Source organism: Falco peregrinus, chromosome 6, assembly GCF_023634155.1.
Source record: "Falco peregrinus isolate bFalPer1 chromosome 6, bFalPer1.pri, whole genome shotgun sequence".
Classification (NCBI taxonomy): domain Eukaryota; kingdom Metazoa; phylum Chordata; class Aves; order Falconiformes; family Falconidae; genus Falco; species Falco peregrinus.
In genome coordinates this window covers 32,806,751-32,826,295 of record NC_073726.1, presented here as the reverse complement: position 1 = coordinate 32,826,295, position 19,545 = coordinate 32,806,751, and the positions used below count along the sequence as shown (strand labels likewise).

The following is a 19,545-nucleotide window of genomic DNA, read 5'->3' as shown; positions in this document are numbered from 1 at the left end:
TTTCGGGCGCATGGATACCTCAGCTATTAGTAAGGTTTTATTATTTTCACCCTCTTAATGGGCCCTATATAAGAGGCATGTCTGAAAATTAAAACACCTTATATCACTCAGGTAAACATCAGATATGCATTCATTAATGGAGATGAGGAAGAATGCTGGTAGTGATTTCTGAAAATGTTGCTTTTAGAAGGCTCTGAATAGCAGTAAGAGACTGTTCATGACGTGTGCTCAGTTCCTAGCTATGATACTGTCTACCTACCTACCTTACAATCCTCTTTGGTCATCTAGCTCACAATTTATTTGAAAAGGACAGTATCTGTTGCAGTATACTTGACAACTGTATAGATATATTCTCTTGTCCCTATGGGATAAGTATAAGCATAGTACATGAAACTTACTTTTTGGTTGTTGTTTAAAGGTCTTTTATCATTCATTCGGCTCCCTTAGCTTCATTTTGTATTTGCAGCTGGGGCAGAAGGTGGTCTCAGTTAGCTTTATCCCTTACATGTCTCTAATGTGATACAGCTAGTTAGCCTATGTTGAACCATATCACCCTTTATCATAGGAGACAAACCCTGCCTAGCTTATTAAGCACTCTCATTGTCTTCAATGAATGAGAGAAAGCAAGCAGAACTTTGGTCCACATCCTGAACGTTAACATTTTATTATTTTCTATGCCATAGGGTTTATGATAATAAGCCTTCTACACTTGTTTTGATAATGTAGCCAAGAAACAGAAGTGCTGTCTCTAGCATTAGAACCAGGAGCAGGGCAAAAGAAAATCAGAGCTCATTAGCTCATTAGACTCCACAGAAAGTATAATGCAGTCTCTGGAAGCAATAAAAATGTGGCTAATAATTGTAGAAAGAGTCTAGGCAAGAGTACAGCTGGGAATGTGCCAAACTTCCTGACTAAAATTTGGATTGGCAGTTAGTCATATTATCTTGCCAGTCATTGATTACACGGATATTTGAATATTTCTTCTGGTTAATATCAGATTTTATATGAAAATTGGTATATTTTTTATTTACATTCCAGCCTACTTTTTTTGCCAGGTTTAACTTTTGGCATGGATGAACCTGACCTGGGCCTCGGTATGCAATGAACTATTGCAAAAACAGTGAGAAAAAGTTTCTATGGTTTCTGCTCACACATCCCCACACATCAAAAAAAACCACTAAAGAAACAAACCCAAAACCAACACAAATGAAACAGGATTTTTTTCATAATAGTAATTGTGGAATCTCTTTCATGAGCAGCAGCTATTAGCATTTTGTCACTTGGTACTAACTCTGTCTAGATACAGGAAGAAACATGTAGGAGGAAGAGCAGGAGGATGAGTTTCAAGCAAAGGAGAAGGAACTGGATGAGAATAAGATACGAAAAGAGGACCAGGGAGAGGAACACAGGAAGGTGAAATATAAGGAAAAAAATGATGATGAACAAAATGAGGAGGAAGTGTTTAGTAAAAGAACAGAAATAAAGTCTGGAGGAAAAAGAGGAAGAGGAGGAGAAAAGGAGTAGGAGAAGGAACAGGAAGAAGAAATGTGCTTGGACTTGGTGATCTTAAGGGTCTTTTCCAATCTAACTGATTCTGTGATTCTGTAATCTTTATATAATTTTCTGTTATTGGTTCTAAATGTTTTTTCTAGGATGCAAAGTAATTACTTTTGGTTACAAGGAATTAAAGAAATAAGCATGCTTAATGAGGAGGGGAGGATTTTGTTTCTTTATGAATCCAGCCTTTTTGATCGTCGTGAATATCATTTTGTCACCATGCCAGAGAACTTGGAAGGGTGACAGCTTTCTACCAAGTCTTGTGGGATTTCTGTGGCAGCTGGAGTACCATTGAACAAAAATCCTCGAGATATGGAGAGGTTAATTATGCTGGAGACTTAGCTGAGAGAGATAACAAGGGCTTTGGCGCATCATATTAAAAAATACTGTGGCACTTTCTGGAAGACCAGTGACTCCAAATGACTGTGGTCATCTGGAAATGACCAAAGCTATCCATTGCCACTTCCTAAGGGTATGACCATCTCCTCCAGATAGGTGTGAGCGGCAAGCTGGGAAGGGGCTCAGTAGTCACAGACAGCTGTATTTCAGTCAGTCACTGGAGTAAAGAGCAGTAAACAAGGACAAACACAACACTTTACTGTCCGATGAAAGAAGTGCCAGAGCTCAGAAAAGAAGTGAGCCAGAGCCACCATAGCGCACCTAAGGAGGAGGCCTGGCAGGACATAATTAAAGAAACTAGCACCACTGTGAAATTAGACCCCCTTGGGCATCTTCTCAGCTCCTTGTGTCAGTGAGAGCTCTTAGAAAGTGGAATTTTCTTCTAGCCACAGAGCAGTTCCTCATTCCTAAAGACTTACAGAAAAACGTATTTAAAAGGCTACATGAGGGTCATTTAGAGATTGAAAAATTTCACAGGGGGATCCGTTATATTGTAAGTTGCCCGCAGACGAACTATAACATTATGGAAACTCTTAAGGTTTGTCAAATATGCCAAAACGCAAGACAAGTGAAATATCCAGTGCTGGTGGTACAGAAAAACTGTCTGCCTGGAAGAAAGGAGCAAAACAAGCATGGAGTTGTTTAAGCTCACAACAAAAATGCTTCTTCATTAGATCAATTTTAAAAGCAAAAACAAAACAAAAAACACCCAACAGCAGAATCTGCTTTCTAGATCTGGGTGTAAGTTGTCAAAAATTTTACATGAGGACTTATTTTTTAATACATTCATTGAAGTCATATTTGTAAGTCTTCTTTGGTTTTGCTTTAAGCAAATGACAGAATCTTTCTGGCACCTCATTTAATTTGGGTGACATCTGACCTTGTGCAGACTGTGACAAGAAGTTGATGCTTTTCTTCAATCATCCTAATAAGAATGAGCAGGACTTAAGGTAGTGGATTACTGTGCTGGTGTTTGAATAAAATCATAGAATCATGGAATGGTTTGGGTTGGAAGGGACCTTAGAGATCATCCAGTTCCAGCCCCCCTGCCATGGGCAGGGACACCTTCCGCTAGACCATGTAGCTCAAAGCCCCATCCAACCTGGCCTTGAACACTTCGAGGGACGGGGTGTCCACAGCTTCTCTGGGCAACCTGTTCCAGTGCCTCACCACCCTCACAGTAAAGATTTTCTTCCTAATATCTAATCTAAATCTACCCTCTTTCAGTTTAAATCCATTACCCCTTGTCCTGTCACTACATGCCCAAATGCAAATCCATGATCTCTCCTAATTTGTTGAAGTGTGTAACAGTAAAATCTCTTAAGACAACTTCTAAGACAGCAGTTTTGTCCCTTGTAATAAAGCTGCAGGCTCAGCCTTCAGTAAGAAATACATCCTTCTGCTTTTGCATTTTAGGAGTTAGTGAAAAGGTAGAAAAAGAGGCATAGACCAGGTCAGAGTCACTCTTTACCTCCAAGAAAAATGAAAATTTTTCTTAGAGGCGTACCTGAATACAGAGTCCTATATTCTGGAGGACTGCAAAGTGGTTTCTAATGGATACTGTTTGTAAGACTGTATTGTGGGGGTAAAAAAGACTATCCATGCCATGTGTACAGAAGGTAAAGAAATCAGCTGGAAAGAAATTAAATGCTATTTTACCTAGTAGCAAACATACAAATGCAAGGACTTTTGTTTTTCTTCCTACAACATTCTTAAGGGCACAATGAGTGCCCAAAGATATAAACTTAATTTAGGTTTTAAACATTACTTTGTGAATTTATGGAGATTTTGAACAAGTTCCAAGAAGGAAAGTTAAGGCAAGACTATAAAGCAAAAATTTATTTATTTATAGATTCCCTATTCATTTCTACATGATTAAATGTCATAATATTGCTTTAAAAAAATGACAAATTGTAACTTTTCTTTTTTTTTGTCTCCAACAGAAAAGGCAAATTAGGAATAAGTACCATTTAAAATGACTGCAAGTTGTTGTGATGATAGCCTTTCTTTTTAACTAAAAAATCCTTTGAACAAATATTGATCTGATGATGTGAATATAACTGATGTGATTTGTCAGGTTGATCACTTTAGTTCCCTTCTTCTATTGTAGATATTTTGTTGGATGATGTCACTGATGGAGCACTCCACAAAGAAGGTCATAGTGTGAAAATTTTAGTCACTATAAACAAGGGCTATAGTCGAGCCAAGGTAAGTTCATCACCCAAAGGCCTAGACACAGAGTTATAACTCAGGTAAATCTTGCAATACAGTAGCTCAATTTGTTTCAGTATTTTCACCCAGGAACTGAAGGGAAATATCCTAAAGACAGCAACTCTTTTCTCTGTCATCCATGCTCAATACAGTTAGGCACTCTCCACAGACTAATATCATATGGCCTCCTTCTGCCTTTGTGGTGGCTCAGACATTACCAATTCTCAGTTTAATTAGTAGTAGGATGTTCTGGGACTTGCTATCTCCATTTAAAAGTCATTATAAATTAGATCTATGCCTTGGACCCCTTAGGGGGCAACTGTGGATATGATGCTAAGCTAATCAATTTGGAATTGCATTGTTGTGTTTTCGTGTTCTGTATTACAAAATATTATAAATACATTGCATCTTTTATTTATATTCAGCTCTTTAAAAAAACAGATGCAATCAAAGAGCAGAGTAAGATGCTGTATTTCCTCCCTTATAGAGATGTGCCAAAGTATTTTCATCTATACCGATTTCAGATAGACTATTAACAAAGTTGTAACATCACATTCTAAAAAATATTATTTTTCTTCATTGGGGAAATTATGAATCTTCATAGAAAACTGATTACCACCATTTTTAGTCCTGTTTCAAAAAATCTCTGTTTGCAGGATCAAAAACCACATGCATATCTGATAGGATCAATTGGAGTCAGCGGAAAAACAAAATGGGACGTTTTAGATGGTGTAATCAGACGTCTCTTTAAGGTAAGACACTGAAAAATTAGCTCAAGTATTAATTCAGTTTTATTTTTAACATAAGAAAAATTCTGTAGTTTGGGGGTTGTCTTGCCAAGTTTTTGTTTTGCTTTTTGACATACAGCTAACACCACTATTAAAGTATATTCTTAATGTTGCTGTTCTTTTTTCATGTTTGTAGGCAGTTCTCTATTGAATGTGACTGCAAGAATCTTCTTGTCAGGTGACTTCACCTGTACCAAAATATTTTCCAAACTGCTTTCATTCAATAACCGTTTTTATTTTTATGCCTTATGTTTTCATATAATTTCAGGAATATATTTTCCGAGTAGATCCGACTACTAGCCTGGGTTTAAGCTCTGACTGCATTGCTAGCTATTGTATAGGAGATGTAATTAGAGCCCATAGCCTAGAAGTGCCTGAACTGCTGCCGTGTGGGTATCTGGTCGGAGAGAACAATGTCATCACTGTGAACCTGAAAGGTAAAGCCCCAAGAATATTTCTGCAGATACTGGAGAGCTCTTCACTGCAGTCCACCATCCCTTCCTATTTTTTTCTTACACTTGACCTTTCTGTATTTTCTCTCCAGTTCAAGGAGAAAAAAATTATCTTATTTATCACATAAGCCCTCTGTGTGATATTGTACAATACCTAACACAGTGTGGCATTTTGAGGCAAATCTAAGAATATCTTGGTACTTCTCTGCCTGACTGCCAAATCACAGCAAAGTAAAAATTTCTGAATAGTGGCAAAATTTCCAGCCCCAAACCAGATGATTAGGATGGAAAATATTTATGCATTACCCAGTTCCACCAGAAAAATGTGATACATTTCAAAAGCTGTAGGGATTTGCTACTGGAGGGGACGAATGCCTTCAAAAGAACAATACATACATTGATGTGACAACCACTAACCCTTGTGGGCTGTCACTTTGACCTTTTTTTTTGTCATGGTTGCCTGTAGTGTTTGAAACATACATCTTTGCCTCACTGAGCCTTCTCTTCATGTTTACTTTTATTTCGTCTCTCCCACTCATCTTGTCCTACTACCATTGTTTAGTTTTTTGGCCCTGTGAAAGGATATAAGCATTTCCACAGTACCAATACCAATTCCCTTGGTATGAATTTGATTTAGGCAGAAGTTTATTACCTTGCTTTGAGTGAGCATAACACTGATGCCATCAGGTGCTGCGCCAAACCTACACCTGCCTTAGCAAGGCTGAAGACAGGCTATTTTTCTTTTCTTTTGTTCCCAGGAGTGGAAGAAAACAGTTTGGACAGTTTTGTGTTTGACACATTAATTCCTAAGCCAATTACCCAGCGGTACTTTAATTTACTGATGGAACATCACAGAATTATTCTGTCGGGACCCAGTGGCACAGGAAAGACCTATTTAGCTAACAGGCTGGCTGAATATATTATAACTAAATCTGGCAGAAAAAAACCTGAAGATGCAATTGCAACTTTTAATGTAGATCACAAGTCAAGCAAGGTAAGTTACAGCTGAAAAGATAAACTACTGCCCAATTTGTAGTGATGATGCAGTGTGGATCCTGTTAATTGGCATACTGTTTTGTTGCTCAGCACTTTTTCCTACAAGAATTCAGTCTCCAATTCCAGTGAGAAACAGGGACCAGAATTTTCTGTTCTAAACAAACCACCAAAGCACTATGAAGGAAGTCTGAATTTTCTTTCACTTGAGGAAACCCACTGTAAAGATGGATGCAGAGTCAAATTCCCATATAAATTGAATTCTTAGTGTCCCTGTAATTCCTTTGTCAGAAAGGTTGGATATATAGTAATACTACTTTAACTTGCTTTTTTTGTAGTGATAATAGCAGCCTATTGTTAGCAAAGATTTCAGAATGGGGATTTTGAATTACTGTCTTGGGTTCCGCTTCTTAATCAGCACTGGATTAATACACCTGCTGCCATGGTTGCTGGAGTGCATTGGTCAGGAAGCTGACTGTACTAAAAATTGCCTCATGCCTCACATCACATTCACAGTGGTTTACATAGTTCAGATTATCAAGCTTCTAGCATGACTACTGTGCTAGCTACAGATAATACTATTCACTTGCTGTTCTGAATTGGGTATACACCTAACCTGGTACCCAGGGAAAAGAAAATGAAAGGTTTTGCCCAGAGCTTTCTGATTTGCACAAAACATAATGAATGTTAACGTAACATAAGAAGGAAGAACATACAGATCCCAAAGGGGCAAGAGGACCATTCCCATAAAAAAGTCTCTTTTCAATGTCTTTATATAGAGGATTTGTGATGCCATTTGCTTTGGCAGGAGATGTATTTGTGTTTTATTGTTATAGCACATACATTTATAATGAAAACTGTCCCACAAAAGAGCTAGCCTTTGGATTTCTGGTAAATTGCTTCTTGTATGTGTTTTGGTTTTGGTTTTTCCTTTTCCTTTGTTTCTATTAAAATTTATATAGAACTTTTGAGTTTGTAGTAAAAAAGAAAATAATAACATTGTCGAATACCAAGCGTGTTTGGATAATACAGATGGTGCTATTCCATGGAAGAAACCCATGATGTTCCCCTAGAGACACCTGATCATAAAAAGCCTAACCAAAATCTTTCTTAAAATAAAAAATATATTGCACGTTCCCATTAAAGAAGAAATGATTCTTCTATCCCTGATCCAGAAAGTAATAGAGCAATAGGAACTTTGTCCATAATACTGAGTATTCCCAACCTAGATACCTCTAGAGATACAGCTGTAAAACTTGACTAGGCCAGATACTCAGTGGCAACAAAGTGTTGAGAAAAATATGAAATGTTTTGATTATGGAAAGCTCTCTTTTACTCCAGCCTGAAGTGGCAACCAGACAACTGACAGAAAAAAAGCATTTACACAACAAATTTTATTATGAGGTGTGATATAGTATCCCCAAAAGGTCAAACAGGTTTTCACTGAGAGTGCTGAAAGGGGATATCTAATGGAGCAGTTTAATAAGGCTAGATAGTGTGATAACTGGGGAGGTAGGGGTGGGGTGGAGGGGTGATATATAAATGTAGCATTCATAAGAATGGCAGTCCAGCAATTAACGTATCTCAGTCCATTGGAAACGGCATATTTTATTGCAACCTATTTTCCTCTGGACATAAGATATTTTATCAGCAGGTTTCTAAGGATTCTATCTACCAAATAGGAATGTGTATGCCTCGGTCACTTGCCTTACGTTTATTGCCTTTGTTTCCCCTAGCATGTGTCTTCAGTGTTGCCCTGTCTAAGAAGCAGGTCTTTCTGCATGTGCTGATCCAGCTGAATGATCCACAGTGGGGAAACTCTGTAGCAGCCTTTTTATCTTTATGAAAATCTTTTCCACTGAAATTACATCTATGGTTAATTGGGTTAATCTTTTCTTTTTTTGTTTTTTTGTTTGGTTGGTTGGTTGTGTTTTGTTTGTTTTTTTAAAAAAATTCTGCTGAAGGATCTGCGACAGTACCTAGCAAACCTAGCTGAGCAATGCAGTGCTGACAACAATGGTGCTGACCTCCCTGTGGTCATAATTCTTGATAACCTCCACCACATCAGTTCACTAAGTGACATCTTCAATGGTTTTCTCAACTGTAAATATAATAAATGGTAGGTAGTAGCTCTTCTCTCCCCTTTCACACACCTTTTGCAATTAAAACAGTAAAAGCTGTTTGTTATTTAACGTGTCCCAGTAGAAACTTAGACTGCCATGGGCTGTCAGCAAAGCCCTTATGTGCTTGAATAATTTTAACCCTCTTCAGCCAAGTGTTTAGGTGTCTTCACTTATATGACTCTCATGCACCTCAGTGACATGTAAACGTACCACAGAATTTAAGAATGTAATTAAATGACTGAATTAGGGTCTTACCCCTTTTGTCCCATCAGATCACACAAGCTCAATAATACCATGAGGACAGTTTATGGGAGAGTAAGAACTGCACTTTATAATAGTGGAATTTGGAATATGTGTGAAGCCGTGGACCATGCCAATGCAGAAGCAGCTGTGTATCTGGCGGACTTGCACTTCCTACAGTTTTCCTGTAGCAGTGCAGAAGTGCGAAGTTTGCTGGCCGTCATTTATTGCAAAACAAGAATAAAAATAACATTTTCTGGAACTTATACTGGCCTATAACATTGGCTATTTCTGCTGTAAAAGTGCCATCATAAATACTTCACTTCATAAAATCAATGCATGCTGTGTCTTACTCATGAGATTCACTGGCTTCTGAAATTAAAACAAGCCTACTGCAAAATTATGAGGTACATGAGGACAGCGTTGCCTCATTTATTTAGTTATTACAGAAGAGTACTAAGAAACTACAAATGTGCAGAAAGGGAAATCATACAAGAATAAACATCAAGAAAAGGGTGCCTCAAATATTTTAAATCTAATGCATCCAGAGACTTCTAAAATTGGTTTAGTGCAGATAGAATGTTCTCTGAATATCTGAATGGCTTCTCTCTCAGAAAAAAACCTACTATTTTTCTTTTTTCAGCCCCTATATTATTGGAACCATGAACCAAGGAGTTTCTTCTTCACCAAATCTGGAGCTGCATCACAATTTCAGGTACATTCACTCTGTATTTACTGTGGCCGTGTTTGTACAACTCCCTGCTTCTCAGCCAAGTTCTTCATTAAACATTGATCTTGTGTCTCATCACAGCAAAGTATTTTAGTTTCTCTGTCTCCCTGGTATCGATGGGTCTCTGAATGGTGTTGGGGAATGGTGAAAGAAATACTTCCTGACACCTCTAGCAAGTTGCTGAAGACAATTGCATTCTGGCGTGCCATTTGCCTTCAGCAGTGTCTTGAATTCCTGCTGAAACCTGTAATGTTTGTGTTGTGACAGTGGACAATAATGTGATCTATTGGAACAGTTTTATACTTGGTGACTAATGAGACTCATAAGCCTATGACATTACCTTCATCTGTATGTTTAAGAGGAAATTATGTATTCACTGTTCATTGCTGCTTGACATTTATCCTTTCTACCCAGGTGGGTGCTGTGTGCTAATCACACAGAGCCTGTTAAAGGTTTCTTGGGCAGATATCTGAGAAGGAAACTGATTGAGACTGAAATAGAAAGGAATATACGCAATAATGAGCTCATCAAAATCATTGACTGGATCCCCAAAACATGGCATCATCTCAACAGCTTCCTAGAAACGCACAGTTCTTCAGATGTAACCATTGGTGAGTCCATTGGTGAAGTGGTTTGAAGTAAGGATGCAGGCTGAGCATTTTAGAGATTTGTGAAAGATATAATGTTTTGAAAAGTTGTCATCTCTCAATAAGAAATACTAAATCAGTGTGGAGAATCTGTCTGGTTGCCAGTGAGATTGAAATGAAAATCGAAACTTTAATGAGAGCATATGTATTCCCTGGTATTGCTGCCTTGGTTACTAAAGACTTTCAAGTAAATGGTCATAATTTTAAAAAGTTAAATATACAAAAAAACAACCTCAGTAGCAAATTTCCTAAGCTTAATCTTTTTTCCCTGCTTTCACACTGCAGTATAATTACAGCCATAAAACCACTTGGACCTGAGGTCTTTTAGTAGAATAGCAAAGAAGACATCCTTTCACATAGCTTTGCCCATAAAACTTGTAAGCGATCATCAGGCTCTAGATTTGGAGAAAGTGACAATAGTTAATTTTTAATAACAGGAGAATGATAGCTCCCTTATTATGGTCCTGTATTAGTATTCTATTCACTTGAGTTCACTCCAATGCTACTTTTTAAATTCTGTTAAGATTATTTTTAGTGTGTTCCCTAGTTCTACTTTTCTTAATACACAACTTGACTTCTTAGGTCCCCGCCTTTTCCTCCCTTGCCCTATGGATGTTGATGGCTCCAGAGTGTGGTTCACAGACCTCTGGAACTATTCCCTGGTGCCATATCTCCTGGAAGCTGTGAGAGAAGGACTGCAGGTATGTCATTTCTTTCCCAGCATTCTTTTTCTTTTTCTTTTTTTTTTTTTTTTTTTTTTAGATTAGTTTCATAGGCTTTCTCCAAGCTACTTTAAACCAATACATCCAAGTATGAATGCTGTTGCATCTGCAAGAAGAAAATCTGTGGAGGGGTTATAAGAATCAGCCTTGAACTCCTCTCGACCTGCCCTTACTCTGATGTATAATTTGGCTTTGCCTGCTCTGGTACTAGCATATGTTGTATTTTATGGAGAGGTTTTCTCCTCTGTGACTGCAGGAAGGTTCTTCTTTTTACACTGTTTAAAGAGTTCACAGCAATGCTAAATGCAGCTCAGATTGCCTCCGAGTCAAGGAGGCCTTAGCCTATCCCTACAGGGAAAAGTTAATAGCCCTTACAGTAGTGCAAGAAAATAGCTTTGGTCTGTAATCCTCTCCCACCTACATGCACATGTAGGCACACAGCCTTGTGGAGGAAAGCTTGTGAACAAGGATATTTTCACCATTTAGGAAAAAAATAAAAAAAATTGCCCTTATCTAACCAGGTTGAGGTAATTTACTCTTTGGCCCTGCTGAACATGAACGTTTGTCCCTTTTTGCCCTTACAGGTTGCAACCCTGCTTGTATTTTCTATAGATTTATCTCTGCTTTTTTCTTTCTTTGTGTGGGCTAACGTTTCCTCCTGACTATAATTCTCATTTTGTGTAACAGTGCCGTCAGATTGGAGTGCTTCAAAGTTCCCTCTATCCTATCTGCTCCAGAGCTAGGTGTTAGCAGTAGTTCCACTGATTGTTAATGAACTACTAATATTTCTTATACTTAAATAGAAAGAGGGCTACAGATAGATTTGCTGTGGAAAGCATTGTAAATTGTCCCATGTAGATTAAGATTTCAGACCATTCCACACATTCTAGGCAAACATAAATCTTGAAATTAATCCTTTCTTTCCCCAATATTTATTTGGCTTTCTCCCTTTCCCTTTTTCTTTTATGTGCTGCAATTTTATGTTCTCTGAATATATGTTTTGTGGAAAGGCAGTTTTTTGCCACACATGACACTGAAAGAATTTACTACGTAGTGCAGAGGGGATTGTTACGGATAAGTCAAAGAGCAGTGTAAGCAACTGTGATTTCTTCATCACCTTGTATTGACATCATGACATATTGATGTGATGGAGGCTTAGAATCTTGCCTGTTGAATATCTCAGTTTCCTAAAACTGCTTATCTCTCTGGGAATTATAGACTGTTTATGCCTTGTGCAAAAACTGCCAAATGTGATAGAAAAGCCACAGTGAGATTAACAGCACTTGTTTAGACCAGCTATAAAAATGCAGTGCTATTCTTCATGCTCATATTTTCCTAAGTATACTGGGTACCTACTTAAATGAAAACTTCTTTTCTGAAGCAGAAGATGGCAGCATATAGAAGAAAATACGTTATTTCATGATCCATTCCAATTTTTAGTTGCTTTGTATGGCTTCCATAGAATAACATCGTTAATAATAAAGAGAAATATTTTACATAATATAATTAGATGTTCCTGGAACCAAGAACGGGGAGAAAATGCCTTTCTAGCCTGGTACTTTGCAATCTCACTTGTCAGACACAGGATTTACCAGCCTTGCTCCAGATTCCAGAAGATTTAATCATTGTTTATGTCAGATGAGGGGAAGTGCTGCCTACAGCCTGGAGTTTAGCCTGCTACCTCCCTGAGAAACATTTCCTCTTGGTTTATTTAGGCAGATCCCTGTTACAGCAGCCTAACCTCAGCATAGGGCAGAAGGAATCTGAGAATCTCTGTGCACAATACAGGGAATGTGCCTGCCTAACCTGGAGCTCTGGATTCAGCAAGTGCCTGGGAGCAGGTGTTGCAGTGATAAGCATGACTCATCTCTCTGGCTTTAACACTAAAATCCTTCACTGTTTTACTCCCTTTAGGAGCGCAGCCCATCTAAATGCTCCATGAGTGTATGCCCTGCCAATATTATGCTGCTCCTTGGATTGCATGAGTCTGAGCTGCAAGAAATCACAGAAAGCCCTGGTGAATGGCTCCCCATCCCAATGTGTCATTGTCATAGCTAAAGGAAATCTGTAAAGCAGCAACCAAGGGGCTCTTGGTTAACATGTTACCTGTGAACAGCAATGTGGACAAGGGTGCATTTTACTGAGGAAGCTACCAGACCTAAATTTACAGTATTCTCTGTCTTCCTTCCTCTGTGCTCCTTCTAGATTCATAAGTATTTTTGTGTTTCATAGCAGGGAAAAAATACCATTTGAAGATTTCTTCTCTTAACCTTATGAAAGATTTTAAACTTAAGGTGTAGACAGATGTCTGCTTCTGCATCCCATTTTACTAGGAGAAAAGAACAATCTGTACTGGCACTTCCTAATTCACTTCAAACAAAATCCAATTAACTTGAATGTTTTAGATAGGTCTGAGTTAATTTCACCTATATGCCCTAAGCAAATTACCTAAAGGTCTCATTTCACATTGCATGAAGAACTTGTGGCTCCCACTGTTGCCTACAAGTATCACTAGTTATGGAGTGCTTTTCAACTCACAGCCACTCCACGTGTTGAAGGAGGATTAATGGAGATTAAGTTTTTTGAATGTGGTATCATATCCAAGTGCTGAGCACATCTGAAAGTAAACCACTTACTAAAATATTTTAGATGATTTTGATTACTTTTGTCTGCTGTTACAACTGGTACTGAAAACTCTGTAGGATACTTACCTGTGTTACATCCATCATACAGATGTACGGTAAGAGGGCACCCTGGGAAGATCCCTCCAAGTGGGTAGCTGATACCTATCCATGGAGCTCTGCATCTCTACAGCATGAGTGGCCGTCACTGCTTCAGTTAAGACCAGAAGATGTTGGTTATGAAGGTTATGCATCAGCAAAGGAAGGAACAACCTCAAAGCATGTTCCACAGACTGATACAGAAGGGGATCCCCTGGTAAGATTTAAACTTCAGGGAAAAGGCTTTCCAGTATGTACTTTACTGTTACATGTTAAATTGTACATTGTACAGTAAAAAACTACTGTGTACCTGTTCCAAAATGGGCTTTTAAAATTAATCCTATTACAATTTATTAAAAGATTGAAAATAACAAGGAAAATCTAGCAGGAGGGCAGCTATCACCATCATGTTAATAATGTTTGGGTACCACTCTTCAGCAACTTATAATCCGTTTATTCTAAAAACACCTTTCTAGGTTGCGCAGTCCTTCCTGTACATTCTACAAATGAAGGACTGAGAAATTCACATTATCTAACTTGTCTATCATAGTGAATTTACTGGAAATGCAAATTAGACAGCCATCCTCCCATCCCTCAAAATATTTCAAAATAACTGAAGACAGGAATGCAAGTGTGGTGGCATTAAAAGATAAGAGGTTGATTTCCCTCAAGGCCATGTATTGTTTTATTTAAATATGATTCCAGACATTAGGGTCTACCATTGCCTCCTCTGATAATGGACTATTAAATTGCATATATTGAACCACTGTTATTGTATAGTGCTTTCTCTATAGACTGCCTTTATCACAATTCAAAATATCATTTTAGAGAACTGTACTTCTGTAAAACAGACAGCCCTTGGAAAAGGGATTTTCTCAGACGAAAATGCATTTAATTTTTATCTGTGCTAAGAAAATGACTCCTATGCCTCAGTGAAGTGTTTGATATCCAAAACCAGACCTTGCACCCTGAAGAAGTATAGAAAATCAACTCGTTTGATCCTGTCTCCCAGTCCATAGGCTTTGGGGTGATCGTTTGACCCTGTGGTTTGGGCTGCCAGTGAGTGTACTGGCCAGGATTCCAGCATATATACATCGTCTCCACTAAGGTGAAAATACTTGGGCAGCTCAAGCTCAGCGTCCCGTCACCCTCGCTCCCTGCGCACTGTGATCAGTGTCTGTATCTGACTAAGTATCTGAAGGTCAAAGTTTGTGAATGGAGGGCTTGCCTCTGCCTGCAGTGGAGCTCACAGGGAGACAGACACTGCGCTTGTGGAAACAGGACATGTCACACCCAGTGCATGTATCCTGTATTCTCAAACATGGATGGATACCTATTAAACCTGCAGCAAAAGCTACCTGATAACATTAAAGAGTATTAAACACTGTTCAGTGCCTAGAGGAAACTTTACAAGCTGTGCAGGTTGAAGCCATTGAGATGTAAGGATTCCTGAACAAACTGGACAAAGGGGCTTCACACACAAACACACAAGAACACCTTTTTCTTTTTGGTTTTTCATTGCCTGCTTTTTTGTAATGGCATTATATTTGTTCCTTGAAAAACACTAAAGGAATGTCAACATTGCTTGCAGCCCTGATCGTGCTGGGAGAAGCAGATGTTTTATAAATAATATCCCGAGTGTTACACAGAGTTATGCGTCAAGTATCCAAGTAATTCTCAGGGGCTTAATGCTGCTCTTTGATGATTTTTCAGATGGGTTTCAGGTTCTAATAATCCCCAAATTATGTGGAGGCTCTCCTCTCCTTGGTAGGAGGATCTGTTGCTGCTCCCCTGCTGAGGTCAGCCTCTCAACAGCAGATGGGACTCTTCTGCAGCAGGTGGCCTCAGTCCACCCTTCTCTCACTCCCTCCCCATCTCTCTCTTGTAGAGGGGGTATGTTAGTGTCATTGTTTTCAATTGTTTTTCCAATGAAGTGTGTCTGTGCCATCCAAATATTATCTGGAAGCTTGACTGTCTCCAAATATGGGTCCAGATGTCCAGCTGAGATACAGTTTCCTTCCCCTGCCAGTGCTGCAGCTGCGGCCAGTCTCACCCTTGAATTAAAGAGAGTTATCAGGCATCTCCATTGTATCCCTCTGGCTCTTTGGACCTTTAAACTTCTATTTAAAGACCAGAAGAGAATGAAAAGGGTGCCAAGGGGAGCCACTGACATCCTACCCTTCAGAAATCCTTTTGTATGGTCCCCTCAGCTAGATACCAGGACACCTCATACAGCAAGGGAGCTTAATTAAATTTTAACATGGTCACTGCAGCGTTAAATGAGATGAGATTATGTAAACTTGCCTTCTTCTTTCAGATGAATATGCTAATGAGGCTTCAAGAGGCAGCCAACTATTCGAGCGCACAAAGCTGTGACAGTGATAGCACCAGCCACCATGATGACATTTTGGATTCATCCCTTGAATCAACCCTCTGAAAGGGACAAACCTTGGTGGAGGATTATGGTAAAATCTGTTTCCACTAGACCACTGCCAGTATTAATGCAGCACGCCGAGGTCCCTGAGTGAGCATGGTGTGTTGTAGGTAGGCAGGAGACCTAACTTGCAAAGTCAGGAAGAAAAATTGAAGTGGAAAGCTTGAATTAGTTTAATTTCAAGGCATTTCAATACCTATGGAGCCAAGTGAGACTCCGTTTGTCAACTGGAAAGGGCCCTAGACCAAGGGCATCTAAGCAGATTGCACACGTGTTAGCCAAACTGGAATATTTTTTTTCCCCTTTTCCTCTTTCTCTCTCTCAGCCTCTGTTTCTCTGTACAAGTTTACACTGCAATTTCTTCTGGTTTTTTCCTTTAGTTTACCCTGAGAAGCTGCATGAACAATGCAGTCTTCTAATTCTCTTCTAACCTCTGTTGTGCCACATGGTGCTGGTCACAGGACTGCAGTGGTGTTTTTGTTGTACGCTACTGCCCATTCCAAAACAAGTCAAAGATGATGGTAGTAACTCAGAAAGCACAAACAGTATTGTGCAATCACCAGAAAACATGACTGTGATATGCTGGATAAGTGCCAATTTAATTCTAACTGCCATGGTCACGGTGATGCGCTCCATCAAGTTTTTAGTACACAATTCACAGATTTTATAAAGTTGTTTTTACCACAAAGGTCTTTTTTAACCACCTGCCCACTCCTTAACAACAATTTTATACCAATTATTAACCAACACTGATTAAAGGCTTTTTAGGGCTTCATTTGTTTGAGCCTTTTCAGTGAAAGAAGGAACATTTCTTATGGTGCTGTCTCACTGCCTTAAAAAACAGATTTCTAGAACAGTTTTACAGTTGGTTTAATTCCTAAACCATTGGTAATTTACACTGTTTTTTTCTTCATTTAATAATGAGAAAACATCAGTTAACACAGTAGCCTCATATCTGTATATCATGATTTTTTAAAGTAATGGATAGGAGAAAGAACAGTTGCTATATAATATTTTTATCTTGTGAATAGATTGCTCTGCCTACCCTCAGAAATACACAAGGAACCCAAACCCACTTCCACTGCCACCTAAATGCTGAGGAAATCGGCTTAAATCCATTTGGTCCCATGGAATGGAGTTTTTGGAGGATAGATGTTTTGAATTCTTATCCAGCAGAGCTGGATGCACTTGATGCAGCATGAGCACAAATATATGTTTTGTTTTTTTTTTTTTTTCCTTTTTCTAGTTTTAGCATGTTGTTTTGATTGCTATTGTTGTACATGAAGAATTCAACATAAAAGAACACTGAAGCAGTGATGTCCACTGTGGAAGAGGAAGAGTTTATACTGTAAAAGTGGGTTGGTTTTGCACAGTCTACTGGGTGGGTATTGTAAATATTGGAGGAAAAAAAAAAAGAAAAAAGAAAAAGAAAAAAAAAGCCTTGCACAAATCAAATCAGAAACAAGCAAACAAACAAAATTGTATTTTATTCTGTTGGTGTTAAGAGATGTTTCACTTGCTGAGATTTCCTGTATGTTGCAAACAAATACAGAATGCAAACCTTAAAAGCTGTTATTACCTGGTGTGTTTGTACCGTACTTACAGTTGTTATGACTATGCAGGAGCTATCAATGCTACAGTCAGCACGTTTCAATATCTATATGAAGCCAATACATTTGGGGGTGGGGTGGGGTGGGGGGGAGAGAAAATCTGAAAATGTTTTAAGTGCGTACGTCACGGCAGGCTACAACCAGATTGCATCCAAACTGCTCAGAATAATCACAAACGCTCTTTTACCACAAGAGACGTTCGGTTAAAATAGGTGCACATAAACAAGAAGGTATCTAAGGGCTTTGGCATTGTGTAGACATGTGCTGTACACCTCCAGGGATGTTACCTTCGGGATGTGTATTTGGTGCTATTAACTCCTTGTGGCCACCCTGTGGTCACTCGCTCTAAGACCAAGATTAACCAATGCAGTTTCCAAATGGCACTGAGCTGCATCGCTGAATCTAGAGGTTCCTACACGGTGCTATTGCCCTAATAACAACACTCTACTGATTTTATGCACGTAGGATTCAGTCAGACCAACATCACACCCCCCACGTCTGAGTCTGTTTCCGATGCAAAATGTCAGCGCATACATCTTGCCTGACTTGACTAAAGGAAAGCTGCTCTTTCCTGTACCTGTGCTCTGAGCAAACCTGCAAATCGTTTCCTGCCATATTTAACACACAAACACACAATACTACATATACAAAACTTCCTGCAATACATCTCAGTGAGTCCACCTAGTTTACAACTCAGAAATTGTTTGTGAAACATTTGTCTGTACACATTTTATATTTTGTACATTTTTGATGTAACATATCATGTAAATAGACAGAAACAGTGAAATAAATCATCTGAAAAGTTTTGTAGTCTTTGTAAAGCCCTAATAATAAGTATTTGGTGTCATCGGACTTAACTGGATGATGTATTTTCTATTGGTTTATTGTTCCTCTAGCTTGTAAACCAGCTTGCGTATATTTTTTTTGCAGGTGTGCGCACTGTATCTGTCTAAATTATTACTTTGCCATTAAAGTGGAATTATTTATTGAAAACACAGTCTGGTGTTTTTGCAGTCAGGACCATTTAACGGTTAGATATTATTTCAAATATAAAAACATACAAACAAAATGGCAAACTGAAGGATGCGATTTTCTGTATTCAGCAGATCTGGTCTCCGTAAAAACAAAATTAAGTACTGTTTCTAGTTCCAGGGATTCAGTATGATTTTTTAACGGCTGTTTTCATTGTGGGAACAGCTTGTGCAGTTCAGAAACAGCTTTACAGTCTCCCTGTTCTCAAGATTATCTTCAAATACAAGTCGGTTGATTTCAGTGGTGGTAAATCTGTACAAAACCGGTGCGGTATCATGCCTTATTTTCAAACTCGAAGGCCTTAGAGCTACTTCCTCAGCAGGTATACATCAATATGATTTAATAGAATTCAAAGAAAGAAATTAGAATTATGTTAGTCAGCTAATCACAGACTTTGAGGCCAGAAGAGATCATTATGATCCCGCAAGTTGTACCATCTCAGCTGTAAATCTCAGCAGCAGGTCTGTAATTTCTGAAATTGTCATATCCCTGGAAGGACCCTTAGACATAACAGTGCGGAGCAGAACATCCAGCACCTTGCTGTCATTATGGCTAATTATTCACTGGGTGGATTTGTTTTGTAAGGGCTTTATTTGCAGTTAGGTCTTAAATCTCTCTCTTTTCAAGAGAAAAATACCCCAAACTGTCTTTTGCTATGCCTTTTCTTCCTAAAAACTAAATACTAAAAACCCAACCACAATCAAAAACATATTTTACATTTAAGTAATAGTCTTCCTTGCTTTTGTTTTTGATAAGACGAGCAGCTTGCTCAGTCTTAGCTTTTCATGATAAGACATGCCGTTCAGACCTCCAACACAATTTTTGCAGGACCCTCTGACTACTTTTTGGTTTGTCAGTGTCCTTTCTGAAGTGTGGGTATGAGAACT

The 19,545-nt window shown here is 38.7% G+C and overlaps 1 protein-coding gene across 7 annotated transcripts in view; it reads left to right on the top strand.

Annotated features, from left to right (window-relative positions):
* NAV3 (neuron navigator 3) overlaps positions 1–17,414 on the top strand; it is a 414,628-nt gene extending 397,214 nt beyond the window's left edge. For all 7 annotated transcript variants that reach the window (XM_055807946.1, XM_055807944.1, XM_055807943.1 and 4 more), the window contains 10 exons: positions 4,067–4,164; positions 4,824–4,919; positions 5,224–5,392; positions 6,166–6,401; positions 8,365–8,519; positions 9,407–9,478; positions 9,908–10,104; positions 10,723–10,841; positions 13,596–13,799; positions 15,900–17,414. In XM_055807946.1, coding sequence (XP_055663921.1) covers positions 4,067–4,164; positions 4,824–4,919; positions 5,224–5,392; positions 6,166–6,401; positions 8,365–8,519; positions 9,407–9,478; positions 9,908–10,104; positions 10,723–10,841; positions 13,596–13,799; positions 15,900–16,019 — 1,466 coding nt within the window. In that variant the 3' untranslated portion in view covers positions 16,020–17,414. The remainder of the gene's footprint in view (positions 1–4,066; positions 4,165–4,823; positions 4,920–5,223; positions 5,393–6,165; positions 6,402–8,364; positions 8,520–9,406; positions 9,479–9,907; positions 10,105–10,722; positions 10,842–13,595; positions 13,800–15,899) is intronic.
* The last annotated feature ends 2,131 nt before the right edge of the window (positions 17,415–19,545 follow it).